Source organism: Erythrolamprus reginae, chromosome 1 (assembly GCF_031021105.1).
Source record: "Erythrolamprus reginae isolate rEryReg1 chromosome 1, rEryReg1.hap1, whole genome shotgun sequence".
Classification (NCBI taxonomy): Eukaryota; Metazoa; Chordata; class Lepidosauria; order Squamata; family Dipsadidae; genus Erythrolamprus; species Erythrolamprus reginae.
In genome coordinates, this window is record NC_091950.1 from 123,439,227 (window position 1) to 123,458,128 (window position 18,902).

The 18,902-nt window shown below is 41.8% G+C and overlaps 1 protein-coding gene across 7 annotated transcripts in view; it reads left to right on the forward strand.

The window, feature by feature from the left end:
- LMO1 (LIM domain only 1) overlaps window positions 1–18,902 on the forward strand; it is a 170,497-nt gene that overhangs the window by 144,218 nt on the left and 7,377 nt on the right. For all 7 annotated transcript variants that reach the window (XM_070763684.1, XM_070763718.1, XM_070763692.1 and 4 more), the window contains one exon: window positions 2,985–3,110. In XM_070763684.1, the coding sequence (XP_070619785.1) occupies window positions 2,985–3,110 (126 nt within the window). The remainder of the gene's footprint in view (window positions 1–2,984; window positions 3,111–18,902) is intronic.

Genomic DNA, 18,902 nt, shown 5'->3' on the forward strand with positions numbered 1-18,902 from the left:
CCAGGAGATTCCTAGAAAGGCCCCATGGAGGTTTCTTCCTGCCTTTTCCGGTTACAGTTTCGGAGACTCTTGAGAAAATGCAAAAAAATCTTGAACATCCAGTTCTTATCTAGAAAAGTTCGTAAGTAGAGGCTTTCTTAGGTAGAGGTATCACTATAGTTGAAAGAACAAAGGCAGTTTAAAAAGCAGGTTTGTTTTGCAAGATTAAACTGAATATTGGTAGTTCTAGAATTAATTTTATACCCACATTCCTAAAAAAAATAACAACATATATAAATGTTCCATAATCCATTTTAATATTGACAAAAATGCTCAAGCCTTTATTTAATTATGATTAGAGAAAAAAGGTGAATCTGGGAGAACTTCAAGACAAACAAACTTCAAAGTTGGGGGGACTGTAACATTTTAGGGAAGTGGTTGTGCATGTTGCAGAGAGAGAATGGGACAACTTTTCAGTAAAGCAATGTGTCATATGAATGTACTGTTTTGTTGATGTAAAACTTAAAATGAATCCTACTACATGGCCAATATTGGGCTACCTTGATTCACAGCTGCAGAAATCTTACTGGATCTAATTATTTATGCTACTTTTAATGGGAGATAAGGAATGTCTGTATACACCCCATTAAGATGTAGTAGAGCAGAAGGGTTCAAACTTTATAAGGCTCTGCAGTGGAAATTTAAACAAAAAGACATGATAGAAGCTCATTGTTAGAATGATCAAGAGGAAAAGCTATCATAAGAGAAAATCATCTCCATCTGAATGAAGTTTACTGACCTTTTGCCCTTAGTTCCTTGTGGAACTATTTAAATTCTTATGGAACCCTGGAACACAATTTAAATCAGAGTTCTTCAAACTTAGCAACTTTAAGACTTGTGGACTTCAACTCCCAGAATTCTTCAGGGACCCCTGGTTTAAGCCATTATCAGTATAACTAACCTCTTTATCTAGATTTCTTGTGATCCCTGTGGTGCTTTCTGTTGAATTAGAAATGTTGCAATGAAATTCAAGGATTTTTGGGAGGTCCTGAAAGAACAAACCATAGTTTGAATGTCACGCAATAAGAGAGAGTAAATCAAAATAGTTTGATGGAGGCATTGTCTTTACCAGTTATCTCCAAAGAAGTCATGTGGAATACAATGATGCAAAGGTGAATCTCTGGAGGGGGGAGAAAAAGGAGAGAAAGAAGATGTTTCCTTTGCATTGATTTTACTAAAAGGCAGTTCCAAATTGAAATTCATAATATTTTAACATTTGCAGACTAGATTATTAATTATCAATTAAATAATTGTGCCTTGTTATTGTGAAGATTGTTTACATGGAGTCAGCACAAACTGATTTCTCCAGCATGTGTTGTGGCATTGAATAGCTTTTGGATTTTGGATTTGGATTTTGAATCTGGTAAGTCTTTAGATGAGAGAATGTGTGGTTTATTAGCAATTTTTAAGGAAAGGGATGCCTTTCCAGGTTAATATTATGTTGCTGAACCAGGAATCAATTTGTATTATAGCCAATAATTGTTCATAATAGTTCTTCCACCTGGAATTATCCTACAATCTATTATTTCATTGGAAATTATTTAAGATCTCTTTGTAAATATCAGATATAATTTCTATTTTAATTCATTGAAGTACACCTATCCATTTTGATTTGTTGAGGTACAGAACCTTTCTATAAAAAGAGAAGCTGAGACCCTAGAACAGAATGCAGAGAAGAGCAATCAAGACGATTAGGGCTCTTGAGACTAAAACATATGAAGAATGGTTACAGGAACTGGGCATGGTTAGTCTGGTGAAGAGGAGGACTGGGGAGACATTATTGCAGTGTTCAAATATATGAGGGGCTGCTGCAGAGGAAGGGGTCAAGCTATTTTCCAAGGCGCCTGAAGGCCAGACAAGGAATAATGGATGGAAACTGATCACCGAGAAATTCAACCTAGAAATAAGGAGAAATTTTATGATAGTGAGAACAATCAACCAATGGAACAGCTTGTCTTTGGAAGTTAGTTAGTTAGTTAGTTAGTTAGTTAGTTAGTTGGTTGGTTGGTTGGTTGGTTGGTTGGTTGGTTGGTTGGTTGGTTGGTTGGTTGGTTAGCTGGTTAGTTAGCTGGTTAGTTAGCTGGTTAGTTAGCTGGTTAGTTAGTTTATTTGACTTCTGTGCTGTCCTACTTGAAGCGACTCATGGTGGTGTACAGCATAGTAAATACAAACAATATATGTGTAAAAATCTAATTATTTTAAAATAAATATACAAAATTAGCAAAATACTAAAAAAAAACCATGCACAGTCATCTGCAGTCATTCATCCAATTCAATCATTCACAACATTGGATGGAGACAATCTTGTCACTGAAGTTGTGGGAGCTTCATAACTGGAGGGTTTCAAGAAGAAATTGGACTGCCATTTGTTAGAAAGGGTGTAGAGTCTTCTGCTTGGGCAGGGAGGTTGGACTAGATGACCTACAAGGTCCCTTGCAACTCTGTTAATCTAATCTAATCAGCATGTATGGAAAGTGATTTGAAGGAGTCGTCTGTATACCCCAAAATGAACCTCACATATGTTCTCCAGGGAGCTAACTAATCAGTAGAAAAGGAAGGAATAGCAAATTAGAAAACAGAGGGGCTTGCTAGCGTCTTCTAAAAATGTACTGCTAAAACACTGTTAATTTGTGTTGAAAGGATGGCATTGTTTTTGATGGAAGCATTGTGAGCCTCAAAATAGCACTTCGTCTGCATGTGGAATGGATTTCTTCATTAGACAGTCAATTAGCTGGCAGTTCCAAAACTTCAAAGGACTCAGAAGTTCTCCACCACCCCCCGCCCCCCAATGCAGGATCAGCCCCCATTCCCACATGCTGGCTGGTCAGAGAAATGGCAACTTCTCTTGATTGGTGCAATACAGTATTTGATACTACTAATTACACTTAATTAGTCCTTCCACCATTTAATTAAACTGGCTTCTAATGATTGTGCTTCCTTGGCAGGCTCTTTGGGACCACTGGGAATTGTGCTGCCTGCAGTAAGCTGATCCCTGCCTTTGAGATGGTGATGAGGGCCCGAGATAACGTTTACCATTTGGACTGCTTTGCCTGCCAGCTTTGCAACCAGAGGTGAGAACATGGAGGGGGGGGGTGTTAACATGGATTGGGTTGTGTTGGGTATTTTTTAAATGCAAGTTATTTTAGCTCCTGTGAAACAGTAAAGTCTGTTTCACCGTTTGATCTCCATCACCTTCTCCCAGGCTCTCAGATTGCTACTGCTGGGCAAAAATGATTTTACCTGCTAATTGAATGCTGGAGCCTTTTCCTCAGCAGTTCTCTGACTCGTGTGTGGAATTGCTGGTATAGGCTGGATTGTTGAAGGGACTCCCTCCCCCACCACCAGCACCCAAATTGGGGCTGCTGTGAAATAGGCCAGCAGGTGGTTTTAAGTAGAGCTGAGGCAACTGAATAAGCAGCTTCAAAAGCCAAGCTTCTGGAACGATCATGGATGAGCATAAATACTTTTAAAATCAAAGTTCCTTAAGCCTCACAACTGGGCAGGCAAAGACGTGAGACCAAAGGAAAAGCCCTTTTCTAAATAAGGTCTCACACAGCCTCCGAAAGGAATCTTCACCCATTAACCTGTGGCTGCCCCCAGTAATGTCTGCTTACCGTTTAAGCAGAACATATAAGATGCATCTAAAAGGTAGATATCATAGACAAAATTAAGTAAATCGTCTGATAAGGTTCTATTACCATAATATCGGTGCTGGTGCCTCACAGATTTCTATATATCTGCTTGGTTTCTCTGTTTTTCGCAGATACTAATAGTAGAAACTTTTCAAAAAAAAAATAAAGGGAACACTCAAAAAACACATTCTCAATTTGAATGAATGAAATATTCTCATTGAATACTTTGTTCTATGCAAAGTTGAATGTGCACAAGAGCATGTGAGTCTTTGGAGAGGGGCAGCATATAAATCTAAATAATAATAATAATAATAATAATAATAATAATAATAATAATAATATTGTTATCGTGTAACAATATAATTCAACTAACTACCTTATTCTATACTAACTTAATCACAGGTTTTCTCTTTTCCAATGCGTACAAACTTTTTATTATTTTAATTACTGATATATTACTGACACACCCATTAACATATTATTACACCATGTCGTATTTCTTGATAACGTCTGTCACCTAGGCAGATCCTCCCTTTCTCCCTTCTCTATTATTCTACAAATACTTTATAAAATCGTAAACCCATCTTCCTATCTACCTTTCTATAAATATCTTTCTTACTACCCCTATCACTACTTATTAATACCTTTTAAATAATAAGATAAGATAGAAAAATGAAGTATTTATAGTAATAAGATATAAATGTGTACATTGAATTTTTGTAACAAAGTAAGATACAGTATATATGTCAAAATACAATATCATGTAATAATTATTCCTATCCCTTTTTAAATTTATGTACCCCATTTTTCCTTCCCCCATTTACCTTTTGTTAACCAATAAACTTTATTTAAAATAATAATATTAATAATATTAATAATAATAATAATAATAATAATAATAATAATAATAATAATAATAATAATATGAAATTGATTGTCAATCAGTGTTGCTTCCTAAGTGGACATTTTGATTTCACAGAAGTTTGATTTACTTGGAGTTATATTGTGTTGTTTAAGTGTTCCCTTTATATTTTTTGAGCAGTGTATACTCCAAGTAAATATTAAGTATCGGAATCATAGAAACTCATGTGTCAAACAGCAGTATATTCACATCCAGTTGCCAGAACCCAACCCATATAAAAATCCTTTGCTCAGCCTTCAGACACAAGAATTCAGAAGTATTGCTGTTAATATTTACAGTACTGTACAGTAGAACCTCGACATACGAGCTGCTCTATATACGAGCATTTCGAGATGCGAGCTAGGAGGGGAGAGATATTTTTGTTCTACTTATGAGCCCAAATTCGGGATACGAGCGCTCACCGCCTGTCCCTGTCAGCGGCCCAGCCACCTTCACCCGCCCGGACAACCGCCAGAGGGGCTCCTCTGGAGGGGCGCACGGGGAAGGGCTTGAGCCGCCACCTTCTCCTTTCCCCGTGGGAGCGCCGCACCTCTTGTCTGCCCGGCCTGAGAGGCACAAAACCGGTGCTCATGCCAGGCGGCCCGCCTGGAACGCCAGCAATGCCGCCGGGCCGATTGCCGAGCGGGGGCGGGGTGCGGGAGGAGGTGAAGGCGCCACCGCACCGGCCCCCCTCAGGCCGCTCCGCCCGGGATGGGGCTCCTCTGGAGCCCCCGTGCGTCCCTCCGGAGGAGCCCCATCCCGGGCGGAGCGGTCTGAGGGGGCCGGTGCGGCGGCGCCTTCGCCTCCTTCCGCGCCCCGCCCCTGCTCGCCAATCGGCCCGGCGGCATTGCTGGCGTTCCAGGCGGGCTCTCCGGTATGAGCACCAGTTTTGTGCCTCTCAGGCTGGGCAGACAAGAGGTGTGGCGCTCCCACGGGGAAAGGAGAAGGTGGCGGCTCAAGCCCTTCCCCGTGTGCCCCTCCGGAGGAGCCCCTCTGGTGGTTGTCCGGGCAGGTGAAGGTGGCTGGGCCGCTGACAGGGACAGGCGGTGAGCGCTCGGAGGGGGCACAGCCCAGAGCGAGACTTGGCCTCCGCTGCGGCTGCTGCCCGTCTGCTTCTCTCTACCTCCTTCCCTGCTGTGCTTGGCGAACGGAGAGGCGGTCGCCTCGCCTGCCGCCCCGCTCTGCTTCCCTCCCTCCCTCCGCAGCCTTTGTGTTTTTGGCTTGGGGGGGGAGCAGGATGACCTTCCTGACTGCATGTCATCCTGCATGCAGGATGACATGCATGGCAAAGGGGCGGGGAGGATCGGAAGGCTCAAGCCTCCTTCGGTGGTGGCGGCCGGTTTCTTATTTTTGGGCTTGGGAAACAATGTTTCGTCATACGAGCTTTTCAACTTACGAGCCTCCTTCCCGCACCAATTAAATTCGTAAGTCGAGGTACTACTGTATATTGAAAATGTACAAGCCCATACTTAAACAGGTAATTCTGTATATAATTAAGGCTTCTCACAAAACTATCTCACAAGCAGAAATCACATACAGTACTAGGCTCCATTAATACTCTGCTCTTCAGCAAGAGACTTAAGGACTTCTGTAAGGCCAGCAAAGCCAAACAGCTATCAACAAAGTGGTTGTTCCACAGATAGGTGCTATGATAGAAGAGGCATATCTCTGGATCCTACTAAGCGGCATTGTTGTGAAGAGACCCACAGCATGCCCACTGTGTCAGATTTAATGGAATGGACAAACACTATTGAAGACAGGTGGTCCCTGTGTTATGCAGTCCTTTAAAAGTGACAACAAACACCTTGAATTGCAGCCCAAACCCTACTACCCCCTACTACAAGTCCATATAGAATCTCAGTGTAGAGTGTAAGGATGAGCTATTCCCTTTCAAAAGAAGTATTCACCATCATCTGGATCCAGATACCGGTACTTCCCAGGAGTTCCTAACTTCCTAACTAACCAGGGGGGACATTTGAGATACAGGTAGCAATAATCAAAGTCCTAGGGACCTATTCACTTCCTCAGAACTGATAGACTTACAATTTCCCCAGAAAACAGCACGATCATGCCCCAGTTACAACCCAAGCAAATGTGTGTCGACAAAATCCTCAAATATTACTTACAATGACAATTCTGCAGAGGTTCCCCTGCCCTCCCTTGTCCAGAAAAGATCAAGTCACCCAAAACATGGTTCCCCAGTCAACTTTCTGTGAAGTTAATAAAAAGAGAAAAATAAGTATATTTCACCATGCTTATCAACACAAGGCAATCCCTAATAAAGGATCTTAAACCTGACTACACATTGAGATTGAAATTATGTTTCATCTTTTTTTTCTCAAAGCCTGGGTAGAATTTCCTGGCACTCACAATCTAAAGCGGAGAAAAATATTATTTCTGTAGATCAGAGTTGTGAACTTTCTTCCTGGCAAGCATGATTGTTGGCCTTTGAAGGTCATGCCGGGGGCCACAGTCCAAAAGAATGTTTGGAAACAGGACCAAACCTAATTTGTATAAATGCATAGAGGATTGAGGGCCAGATTAAGAATGCAATCTTGTATTCAATCATAATATCCCATTCAGTTTCTCTGAAGAGAATTGCAAAATTGTACTGTCAGAATGGCAGCCCTCTACTGGAAGGTTTAACACAATGCAGGAAAGAAAAAAGAAGTCCCTTCTATGTTTTTTTCATGTTTATGTATATATAAAATAAAATAAAAATGACTTTTGTGTCTTTGATTGGCAAATAGAGTTGAAAATAATACTATACAATTTATGTATGGTATGTCTGTGTGTATGTCTGGTTTAATAATGGGTTGGGTTTTTTTTAATTTTTTTAATTTATTAGATTTGTTGTGGATTGTTTTATTATATGTTGTGAGCCGCCCCGAGTCTACGGAGAGGGGCGGCATACAAATCTAATAAATAAATAAATACAGTACATACATACATACATACACACACACACACACACACACACACACACACACACACACACATACATAAATGGCATTCTTAATTTCCAAACATTTCATTAAAAAGAATGTAGTTGAGTTTCCAAGCAATTGAAAGAAGAAATACAAGAAGTATCAACTCTTATTGATATCAATGCTTATTGTAAAACCATTCCCTATGGCGTTCCTTATAGTAAAGTTCAAAACTCCAGATAACAACTAGATGATAGCAAAGGGAGATTGATCTTTGTCCTCATCCAGGGATCATTTGGATTTTGATACTTCAGAGAATATATCCCTATCCCTAATTTTTAAGCCGCCCCGAGTCTACGGAGAGGGGCGGCATACAAATCCAATAACTAAATAAATAAATAAGCCAATTTGGAGGACATTTCTTTTCTTTTTTTAAATCAGACATTTCTTTCTTGGGTAGAGGAAGTTATAGTTGAGGGATCTGAATATGTAGACACAGAAATGGAAAGTTAGAATAGAATAGAATTTTTATTGGCCAAGTGTGATTGGACACACAAGGAATTTGTCTTGGTGCATATGCTCTCAACGTACATAAAATAAAATATACATTTGTCAAGAATCATGTGATACAACACTTAATGATTGTCATAGGGATCAAATAAGCAATGAAGAAGCAATATTAATAAAAATCTTAGGATATACGCAACAAGTTACAGTCATACAGTCAACATGGGAGGAGATGGGTGATAGGAATGATGAGAAAAACTAGTAGAATAGAAGTGCAGATTTAGTAGAAAGTCTGACAGTTTTGAGGGAATTATTTGTTTAGTAGAGTGATGGCGTTCGGGAAAAAACTGTTCTTGTGTCTAGTTGTCTTGGTGTGCAGTGCTCTGTAGCGACGTTTTGAGGGTAGGAGTTGAAACAGTTTGTGTCCAGGATGTGAGGGGTCAGTAAATATTTTACCCGCCCTCTTTTTGACTCGTGCAGTATACAGGTCCTCAATGGAAGGCAGATTGGCAGCAATTGTTTTTTCTGCAATTCTGATTATCCTCTGAAGTTGGGAAGTATTTATAGTTAATATTTATATTTATAGTTGGGAACTATTTATGCAATAAGGAAAGTTGTTGGCTAAAGCAGGCATTTCAAAGAAAGGAGTTACACATTTCAGATTGAATACAGGACAATTCTCTCTTAGAAGGTGTATTTTACTGAAAGGACTTCACAGCACAACTCCCAGAAACTTTGGGATTGTCTGTCAACACTTAACACTTGGACAACAGATTATAGGAGATCAAGTAGTCACCTGGGCATGAACTTTCCACCTATGGGGAGTAACTATACATTGTGTTAATAAAATTTGAAGCTGTACATTGCATATGCAGATTTCCTAGAACTCTTCATTGCCTTACACCGTATTTTCCCTTTTTCATTGATGCATTTCCAATTTTTCAGCAAGTCCTCAAGGATCATTTAAAAGCAAAAAAAAACAAACATGCGAGAGCAGTTTTTAAACTGAGTTCTGTGGAAAAGCCAGCAAGATTGACCTGATTAAGATTTTGGCATTTTCATGGCTATTTGCTCTTAAGGAGAAATTGGGGCATGTGGCGTACTATTGACCATTCAGCCAAAAAGTATTGGAATGGAAAACAAAATCATAAACTGGCTAAATTCCCATCCAGATTAGAACAGATTGATAAAATGTAGAAATAGGCCATCTTTTTGGAATAAAACAGAAGGGAGATTACCTCAGAGTTAAAACAGAAGGGAGATTACCTCAGAGTTAATCTGAAAGGATGACAACAATCATTTCTCATCTGGAACCCTCAACTTGCGAGCCTTCTGGATTGTTCCACCCACTCTCACCTATAACCTAAGATTAACTGTTGGGTCCCCTGTGCCTTAAATGTCAGAGCCTGCCCTAGTAAATCATTCATATAAAGGATGCCTTCCATAGGAGGCCAGACCCAGAACCAGCAGAATTCTAGCTTGTGTAGAAGCCAACAAGACCTCACTGTAGATATTAATGAATGCCTGTAGTAGAATAGATCAGAAGTGATATTTACCAGCTATCCGAACTACTCAAAATTTCTGCTACCGGTTCTCCGAACTACCAAAATTTCTGCTAGCAGTTCTCCAGAGCTGGTCAAAACCTGCTGAAACCCACCTCTGGAGTAAATGTTACAATTTGGGGTGCTTTTCAGCCTGGAATTGAGATAAATAAGGGATGACAAATAGTTAATGACCATTTAATCTTTACCATTCAAAGTTATGGACTGAAGAAAGAGACTTGTGGCCAATCCTTCAAGTTGCAGCCACTGTATTGGCCCTGTAGTCATATGGTCATAATTCAGGTGCTTTGTAACTAGCTCACAGTTGATGGTTGGTTGCAGAAGCCGACGGTCACATTATCACCACTTGGAACCTTCCCTGCCAGTGTCAAAGTCTATTGGGAAGCCGATCACAAATGGCGATCACATGTCGTGCCTAATGAACCTGGGGGATTTGCCTAATGACCACAACTGGAACTTCCAATGCCGCTATCATTAAGTTGGCATGGTCACGTGACCTTTGCAAATGTGTTGCTTAGCAACAGAGTTCCCAGTCCCAGTTATCATCATTAATGGAGGACAAACTGTACCTCCAACACGCAGCCAGCTTCTCAATTACTACTTCAGTGAAGTCCAACAGGAGTATGTCATCCTTTTGGGATTCCCGAAGTGTTTTGGAACACCGTTGCTTGCTTGCAGCAGGAGAAGTAGAATTTAATAAATTTTAAAAAGTTGTGAGAGGACTAAATAATTCAACATCTTGACTACTTTGCACATTAGACAACCGAACGGTCTCTTTGTAATCACTGGAAATAGGTCCAGATTGCTGGCCCTATGCCTCCCTGTCACATATTGGCTAAGACAACTCATCCCTGCACATAACTTGTATTTGTATTTGTATTTGTATTTATTAGATTTGTATGCCGCCCCTCTCCGAAGACTCGGGGCGGCTAACAACAATAAAAATGACAATGTGAACAAATCTAATATTAAAAATAATCTAAAAAACCCCAATTTAAAGAACCAATCATACATACAAGCATACCATGTATAAATTCTATAAGCCTAGGGGGAAGGGAAAATTTCAATTCCCCCATGCCTGACGACAGAGGTGGGTTTTAAGGAGCTTGCAAAAGGCAAGGAGGGTGGGGGCAACTCTGATATCTGGGGGGAGCTGGTTCCAGAGGATCGGGGCCGCCACAGAGAAGGCTCTTCTCCTGGGTCCCGCCAAACGACATTGTTTAGTTGACGGGACCCGGAGAAGGCCAACTTATACTCATCCCTGCACACAACTGGGATATTTCGTATTACATGAAAAATAAGTTGTTGATCTGTAAACACGGACAATCCTAATATCTGTGAGACTGGCGTCAACAAAAATTCTTTTCTTGTTGTTTGGGTAGCTCTATTATGTAAGCATTCCAGGAAAGATGTTTACTGCTAAATCCCCAGACAGTAGTGTATGGTCACAAGGCGCATTAGAATTACATATCTGCCATTAAGAAGCCCTGGACCTTCTATTTCTGTCTCTTCTGGCCCCCTCTTGTGGAGTGATTTAGCTTTTTAATGTTATCAGAGTCATTTCTTCTGACAAAACATACATCAGAAGATACAGCGTGAGTGAGAATATGCTGTCATTTTGGGTGGCTTTATTGAAGGTTTGTAACAAGCACAAAGCTGGCATTATTTGTTTAGAGTATGCTGCCTTTCTGTTTGAAAAGAGGCAGGTACAATCAATCAAGTTGTCCAATTTGATAGGCTATTCTGTTAAGGCTATAGTGACATCTAGTGGGTTCAAACAGAGGGTGTTGGGTTAATGTTTTTTTTTGGGGGGGGGGGGGTTGTGTGGGTGGGACAAGAGTGGGTACAATAAGTACCTTTCTTGGAAAATACTAGAAATTGCTTAAGGTCTTATTAGTACATTTAATTTTAAATATATTGGTAATGCCTTTGTCTTGTGGAAAAAAGGAATCAGTGATAGTTGTTGCGTGTAAAGGAGAAAATATTTTTCTTCTCAACTTGTCCTTGCACTTTATTTATCTCTTTATTTATTTATTTATTTATTTATTTAATTATCTATCTATCTATCTATCTATCTATCTATCTATTTATTTATTTATTTATTGGATATGTATGCCGCCCCTCTCCGTAGACTCAGGGCGGCTAACAACAGTAATAAAAAACGTCATATAAATCCAATATTAAAACAACTAAAAAACCCTTATTGTAAAACCAAACATCCCTACAAACAAACATAACATGTATAAATTGTAAAGGCCTAGGGGGAAAGAATATCTCAATTCCCCCATGCCTGATGGCAGAGGTGGGTTTTAAGGAGCTTACGAAAGGCAAGGAGGGTGGGGGCAATTCTAATCTCCGGGAGGAGTTGGTTCCAGAGGGCCCGGGCTGCCACAGAGAAGGCTTTTCCCCTGGGCCCCACCAAACGACATTGTTTTGTTGACGGGACCCGGAGAAGGCCCACTCTGTGGGACCTAACTGGTCGCTGGGATTCATGCAGCAGAAGGCGGTCTCGTAGATACCCTGGTCCGGTGCAATGAAGGGCTTTATAGGTGATGACCAACACTTTGAATTGTGCCTGGAAACTGATCAGCAACCAATGCAGACTGCGGAGTGTTGGTGTTACATGGGCATTTTGGGGAAAGCCCATGATAGCTCTCGCAGCTGCACTTTGCCTATGAGATCTCAAATTTCTAAGAAATGGCAATAAAGACAAAATTGTCTCTGGGTGTGTTGAGTAGAGAAGATACCAAGCGAAACAAAATAAAAGCCAGGGTTTTGTTTTTGGTTTTTTACCATTTTTCACATTACAATGCAATTTTGTTTCACCTGCACATCGTGTAGGTTTGAACAGCCGTCTCCCAAATTCAAGTACGCAACAAATCTTTCAGTCATTCGATATACTAAGTGAACAATAGCTAGATGTACCTGCAGAATTTGATTTCCAGAAATGGAAAAACAATGAACTGACATTATCAGTATATACATGTTATATAGCATTACCTTAAAAAATGTGTTTACCACCACATTATAAATACGTTTCTTGTAGCTGGCAGGAGGAAAGGTGAAAAAACCCCAACTCAATTACTCTTTACCCTGAGCTAAAGTTAATTTACAAACTTTTAAGACAATAGTCTTTAGACTTTAACATTTCACCATTCACCCACCTCTGTCCAAAGGTGCTTTTTTAATGGTTTGTTTCCTCTAATATGTCACGCAGATGTGCAGTCAGAAATTAAACCCACTTCAGATACTTGCCTGAGCTGTTAGCACACTGCTTTTTAAAAAACACATGCGCACGCACAAATTCAAAACTACTTCAGCACTCTGTTTCCATTAATTATCTGCTGCAGTTCGCTGTTAGTGTTACTGTCAGCGTTAACTGTTACTTCTAAAATATTTCCTGGCAATAATTCTTTTGCAATTTGTTAAAGGAGAACTGGATTTGGGCTCTGCTCACTCGCTCGCTCACTCGCTCTGCCCCCTCCCCTTTCTTTCTTTTAAATGCTCAACCTCATTTCAAGATTTATAGGAAGCATTTAAAAGAATCTTAAAGGCAATTTACCTGCTGGGGTTTTTTTTTTAATACACATGAAATGTTACTCATTGAAACCTATGGGCTTAGATTGTAAGTGCCCATGAACATAACTTCAGCAAGGGTTATGCTGTTGTTAAGGGGAAAATGTATGATTTTTGCCAGCTTTGTCCCTGAGCATCTGTCCCGGGCAGCTAAACCCAGTGGGTAGCTTTCTTCTTCCTTCTCTGCAAGTGGGCGACATGTAAAATATATGTTTAATTACAGCACTCTGCGTGTTGTAATTTAATCCTGTTTTAGAAGTTGTTAAAGGTACCTGGTTTTGGATTATTTGCTTCTTAAGTACCATGTAAGTAAAGCAAGGAAACTTCTTGCTATGAGATACAGGAGACAGCCATTCCAGGGATAGTGGAGGATAATAATGGGGATAATGATGGTGGCAATTATGTGTATGGATGTTTTATCTTCACAGTGGCTATCAGGTCAGATTTATTGTTCATCTAGCCCAGCACTGTGAGTTGGTAGCTCTTTTGGAACTCAAGTGGAAACCTTTCCTTCCCCCTGATGTTCAGTTCTTTAACCGGACCTTTTGTTTATAAAATGCTGTATAAGCTCTACCTCTCAGCTATATTCCTCCCTCCACAGCTGATGTAGGTCAGACTTGCTGAATGCCAGTAGTTGAGTTGTCTCCACAAACCAAGCTCAGACTGAGTAATGGTCTATTCTGTGAAATGAAGTTCTATTTTTTTACTCCTCTCCTGTGCTCCCATCCAGTCTCTCCTCTCATATTCATGCTGCAGAGCTGACTAACTTTCCTTCTATTCAGCAACTTCTCCCAGCCTAAGGTAATGAACTGTGATTGCCCAGATTCCCTGCTACGAGCATGGCCATGCTTGCTAAAGATGATGATAAGCCATAGTGTAATATCATTAGAGGAATGAGTGGATGGAGGAGAAAGAGGTGGATCTAGTCATCTGGGGTATGGTTTAATCTGTGTTGCTGTTCACCTCGCATACGCATAAAGATTTCACGCTTTAACAATGTGCAGAGTAGCATCATGAGCTTTAATAAAAGAAAGCCTATTACATATTTTCAAATATATATTAAGTATATTTTTGGAACTTCCAATTAAGGAGGAGAATTCAAAGAGCCATTCTATAATAATTGGTTTTAAGACGGTCATTCATTCATTCACATTGTTTAATTTTGACAATGTTGTGAGCCGCCCCGAGTTTTCGGAGAGGGGCGGCATACAAATCCAAATAATAAATAAATAAATAATAAATAAATAAAATTCCTATAAGCACATCACAAGTTTTTATTTTTCGATTACAATAAGAATATGGTTACTTTTACAGCGTTGAAAGTAATTGAGGTTATTGGGCCCTTCTTTGATAATAGAGTTCAAATGTGAATTTAGTGTTCTATTATTCCTGTTTTAAAATGACTAGATAATATTTTAAACATTATTGAATTTAAGATTATTACTCTTAATCAGCCCATGGAGTGCCATCTATAATTATAAACAGTGGTGGGCTCCTACAGGAATGGTCAGGAATGCAGTTCCGGTAGCAAAATTTGGAGCTCCACCCGAGAGCACCCAATTTGCACTGAAAGATGTTGAAACAAAATGCATAAGCCACGCCCAGAGTGTGATAGCAAAAAAATTTGTAGCCCATCACTGATTATAAAACACTTCTTAGTGTAACCTGTTCTGTCTGGGTCACTCCAGAAGCCAATACCAACCCAAAAAGAGAATCCAGACACACTGGTAAAAAGCAAAGGCAGTTTTATAAAATTCAAGAAAAACACAGGTAACAGAAAATGTCCTTACAAACAGGAAAATGCTGTATCCTCAGATATATTCACGAAGGCCAAAAGTCCATGCAGCAATACAGAATTCTTGCTGCCAAGCCAAGGCTGTAGATAGCAGACCTATATCTCCCATGGATCTTCCAAAGCTGCTGGGCCACAAGCCAGGAACAGAGACGCCGAGAAACAAGACAGGATAACGCCACGCCAAGCTGATAACACTCCACAGGGCTTAAAGGGCTTGCCTGCCTTTTAAACCCTGCTGATGAGTACCACACCCAAACCCAGCTGTTTCTACTTCAATGGTGAAAATATCTCTTTAACTGCTCCTTTCGTTGCTCTGAACGTCGCTGTCTCATGTCAATGACAGCTTGTGCGTCATCACCTAATGACTCCAAGCTACTGGCTGGGGAGAGGCCCCCCCCCCCGGGGCTCTCAAGCTGTTCGCCTTCATCCCATTCCTGATTTTCCTCTCCCCCGTCTGACTGTTCAGCCCCCTCCTCTGCGCTGTCATCCTCCTCTGGGCATGGAGCCAACAGAGACACAGCTGGTCCCTGAGCAGCCTCAGGCGGAATCACAACAGTAACCCAACTTTTCTGGGGTAGGGAATAAATGACCTTGAGTTTACTTTTATTCAAGTAGGAAATTGCTTGGTTTTTCATGACTTAATCAAAATAACTATAGCAAAAGTAACAGTACTTAGATTTATATACCACTTCACAGTGCTTTACAGAGTCAGCATATTATCCCCAATAATCTAGGTCAGTGGTGTCAAACTTGCGGCCATGATGCTAGCCATGCCCATCCCCGCTTTAGCAAATGGGGGGAAAGTCATGATAAGTCACATGACAACAACATTACTCTGCAAGTTTGACACCTCTAATCTAGGTCCTCATTTTACCAACTGGGTAGGATGGAAGGCTGAATCAACCTTGAGCCAGTAAGAATTAAATTGCTGGAAGTCAGAAGAATTAGCCTGCAGTACCAGATTCTAACCACTGCACCACCACAGTTCTTTGTCCTGAGAAATCTAGTATATCAATGTTTTACAATCTTTATATTTTTCAGGAAACTTATCCGGGCTTGAATAGATTATTTACACTTGGTATAAAATCTAGATTTGCTTTCAATAATGTGCAAATTGGCCTTAATGTGAAAACTGGACCTTGCAACTATCTAAAATGTCATTCCTAATACATAAATGCATTACAAAGCTTAACAATCTGGTGCTCTAAAGCCTCTAGCCAGCTGATGTGGCTAGAGGCAGATGTCATGCACACAGCCTTTGTGTCAGTAGCAAAACTTTGATCTTCATTTTGCATTGCTACACCTTCAGAGGGTCTTGCCTTCTTGGTTTAAAGCAAAAATAAGTAATGAGTCAGCATATGTCTATTTTTCAATCAACAAAGGAAACATTTCTCTACCAGCAGAATGCTTGGAAAAGCCTTGCAAGTCAAATTTCAAGGTACAGAATCAAACCGGAGTTACATCATTATTGTAGAGATCTCTCCAATGTAAATTCAGTTATCAAGAAACTAGCTAGACTAGAGCAGTGTTTCCCAACCTTGGCAACTTTATTTATTTATTAAATTTGTATGCCGCCCCTCTCCGTAGACTCAGGGCGGCTCACAACAGTAATAGAAAACAATATATAATACAAATCTAATAATTAAAACTAAAACCCCATAATTTAAAAAATATGCACACAACATACCATACATAAACAGTATAGGTCTGAGGAAGTTATCTCAGTTCCCCCATGCCTGACGGCAGAGGTGGGTTTTAAGGAGTTTATGAAAGGCAAGGAGGGTGGGGGCAGTTCTAATCTCAGGGGGGAGCTGGTTCCAGAGGGTTGGGGCCACCACAGAGAAGGCTCTTCCCCTGGGACCCACCAAACGACATTGTTTAGTCGACGGGACCCAGAGAAGGCCAACTCTGTGGGACCTAATTGGTCGCTGGGATTTGCTGGCTGGGGAATTCTGGAAGTTGAAGTCCAAATATCTTCAAGTTGCCAAGATTGGGAAACACTGGACTAGAGTATGTGGCAGAATGACAATATCTTGACAATTCTTCATGTTATAAGTTAGTGGGGCAGGATTTCCTTGCTTATTCTGTGCTATTCGTCTCTCTCCTTTTTTTGCAATATTTTTAATTGTCTTGTATGTTCTTCACAGTCTTCGGAGAGGGGCGGCATACAAATCTAATAAACTATAACTATAGGTTACGTAATAGGCATATTCTGCCAATTTGGTGTAAAGGACAGTAGTGTATCAGAACAGTAACATAAGATGCTCTTAATCTTTCCGATTGTTTCTGAGAGCAATGTTGATCAGCTGGAACCTGTGGAGTTTTGGGAACCCATCCACTTTTATTGCTTAGGAGCTATTAGTTGACAGACAAAGAACACACTGTTATTTCCCCACTGCTCTTAGCAATGGAGAAGGAGCAGCTTGATAGATTGCCTCAGCTTTAGGAATTCTTTTGTCAGTTTTCACATCAAGTGCAGTTGTACATTTTGTATTGGGCCTATGCCTAGAGACAACATAGTAAAGTCTTGTCAGGTCCAATCCTTTGTTTGCTTACACCTAATGGATGGAATCCTGCCGAACTAAAGCTATATAGTCTTTTAATCTGCTAAATTTTACCCTTAGACTGTCCACAGTTGACCTCTCCAGATTCCTAAGAGGTCAGTAAGGGGTGTGCATAAGTGCACTAGAGTGCCTTCCGACCCCTGTCCTATTGTCTTTCCTATATCCTATATATCTTCTCTTCTATCCCTATATCTTTCTTCTATTCTCTCATTGATTAGTTTATCCTATACCCTCTCTTCTATTCTTTCTCTAATTCTATTTCCTTGAAGGTGTCCTCTATTACAGAGGTCCCCAACCGCCGGTCCGCGGACCGGGACCGGGCCATTGGGGTTTTCCAGCCGGTCCGCGGCGGCGCTGCCCTCCCGGCAGAGGACATTATGCAGGACAGGGTGGGGCGTTGGGCAGGGCGGGGAGAATCAGGAGGCTCCTTTGGCGGCTGGGGGCTGCCTGGCTTTGTGATTTTGGCTGGGGGGGGAGTTAGGAAGGTCCTACTTCTCCCCCCCCCAGCCAAAAACTCAAAGCCTATCTGCTGGATACGGGCTGCTGCAAGAGGCTTCTGCGCCGCTCTGTCCCACTCATCGCCCGTATCCAGCAGATAGGCTTTGAGTTTTTGGCTGGGGGGGGAGAAGTAGGACCTTCCTAAGTCGTCCCGCTCATTCCCCGTGTCTAGCAGAAGCTGCTGCCCGAGTGCTCTTGGCCGGCGGGATTCAAAGTGCTGGGGTGGGGGGTGTCCTGACAGCCCCCCCACCCCAGTGCTTCGCCTCCCGCTGGGACACCCCCCCACCCCAGCACTTTGAATCCCGCCGGCCAAGAGCACTCGGGCAGCAGCTTCTGCCAGACATGGACAATGAGCGGGACGAGCGGCGCCGAAGCCGGTGGCTGTGGCAGCTGCTGCAAGAGGCTTCCGCGCCGCTCGTCCCACCCATTGCCCGTATCCAGCAGAAGCTGCTGCCCGAGTGCTCTTGGCCGGTGGGATTCAAAGTGCTGGGGTGGGGGGTGTCCCAGCGGGAGGCGAAGCACTGGGGTGGGGGGGGCTGTCGGGACACCCCCCACCCCAGCACTTTGAATCCCGCTGGCCAAGAGCACTCAGGCAGCAGCTTCTGCTGGATACGGGCGATGGGTGGGACGAGCGGCGCGGAAGCCTGTGGCTGTAGCAGCTGCTGCAAGAGGCTTCCGCGCCGCTCTGTCCCACTCATCGCCCGTATCCAGCAGATAGGCTTTGAATTTTTGGCTGGGGGGTGGAGAAGTAGGACCTTCCTAACTCCCCCCCCAGCCAAAATCACAAAGCCAGGCAGCCCCCAGCCGCCAAAGGAGCCTCCTGATTCTCCCCGCCCTGTGGAGAAGTGTGGAGGGCTGCATCACTAAGCTCCACCCCTCCATAACCCCACCCCCATATGAC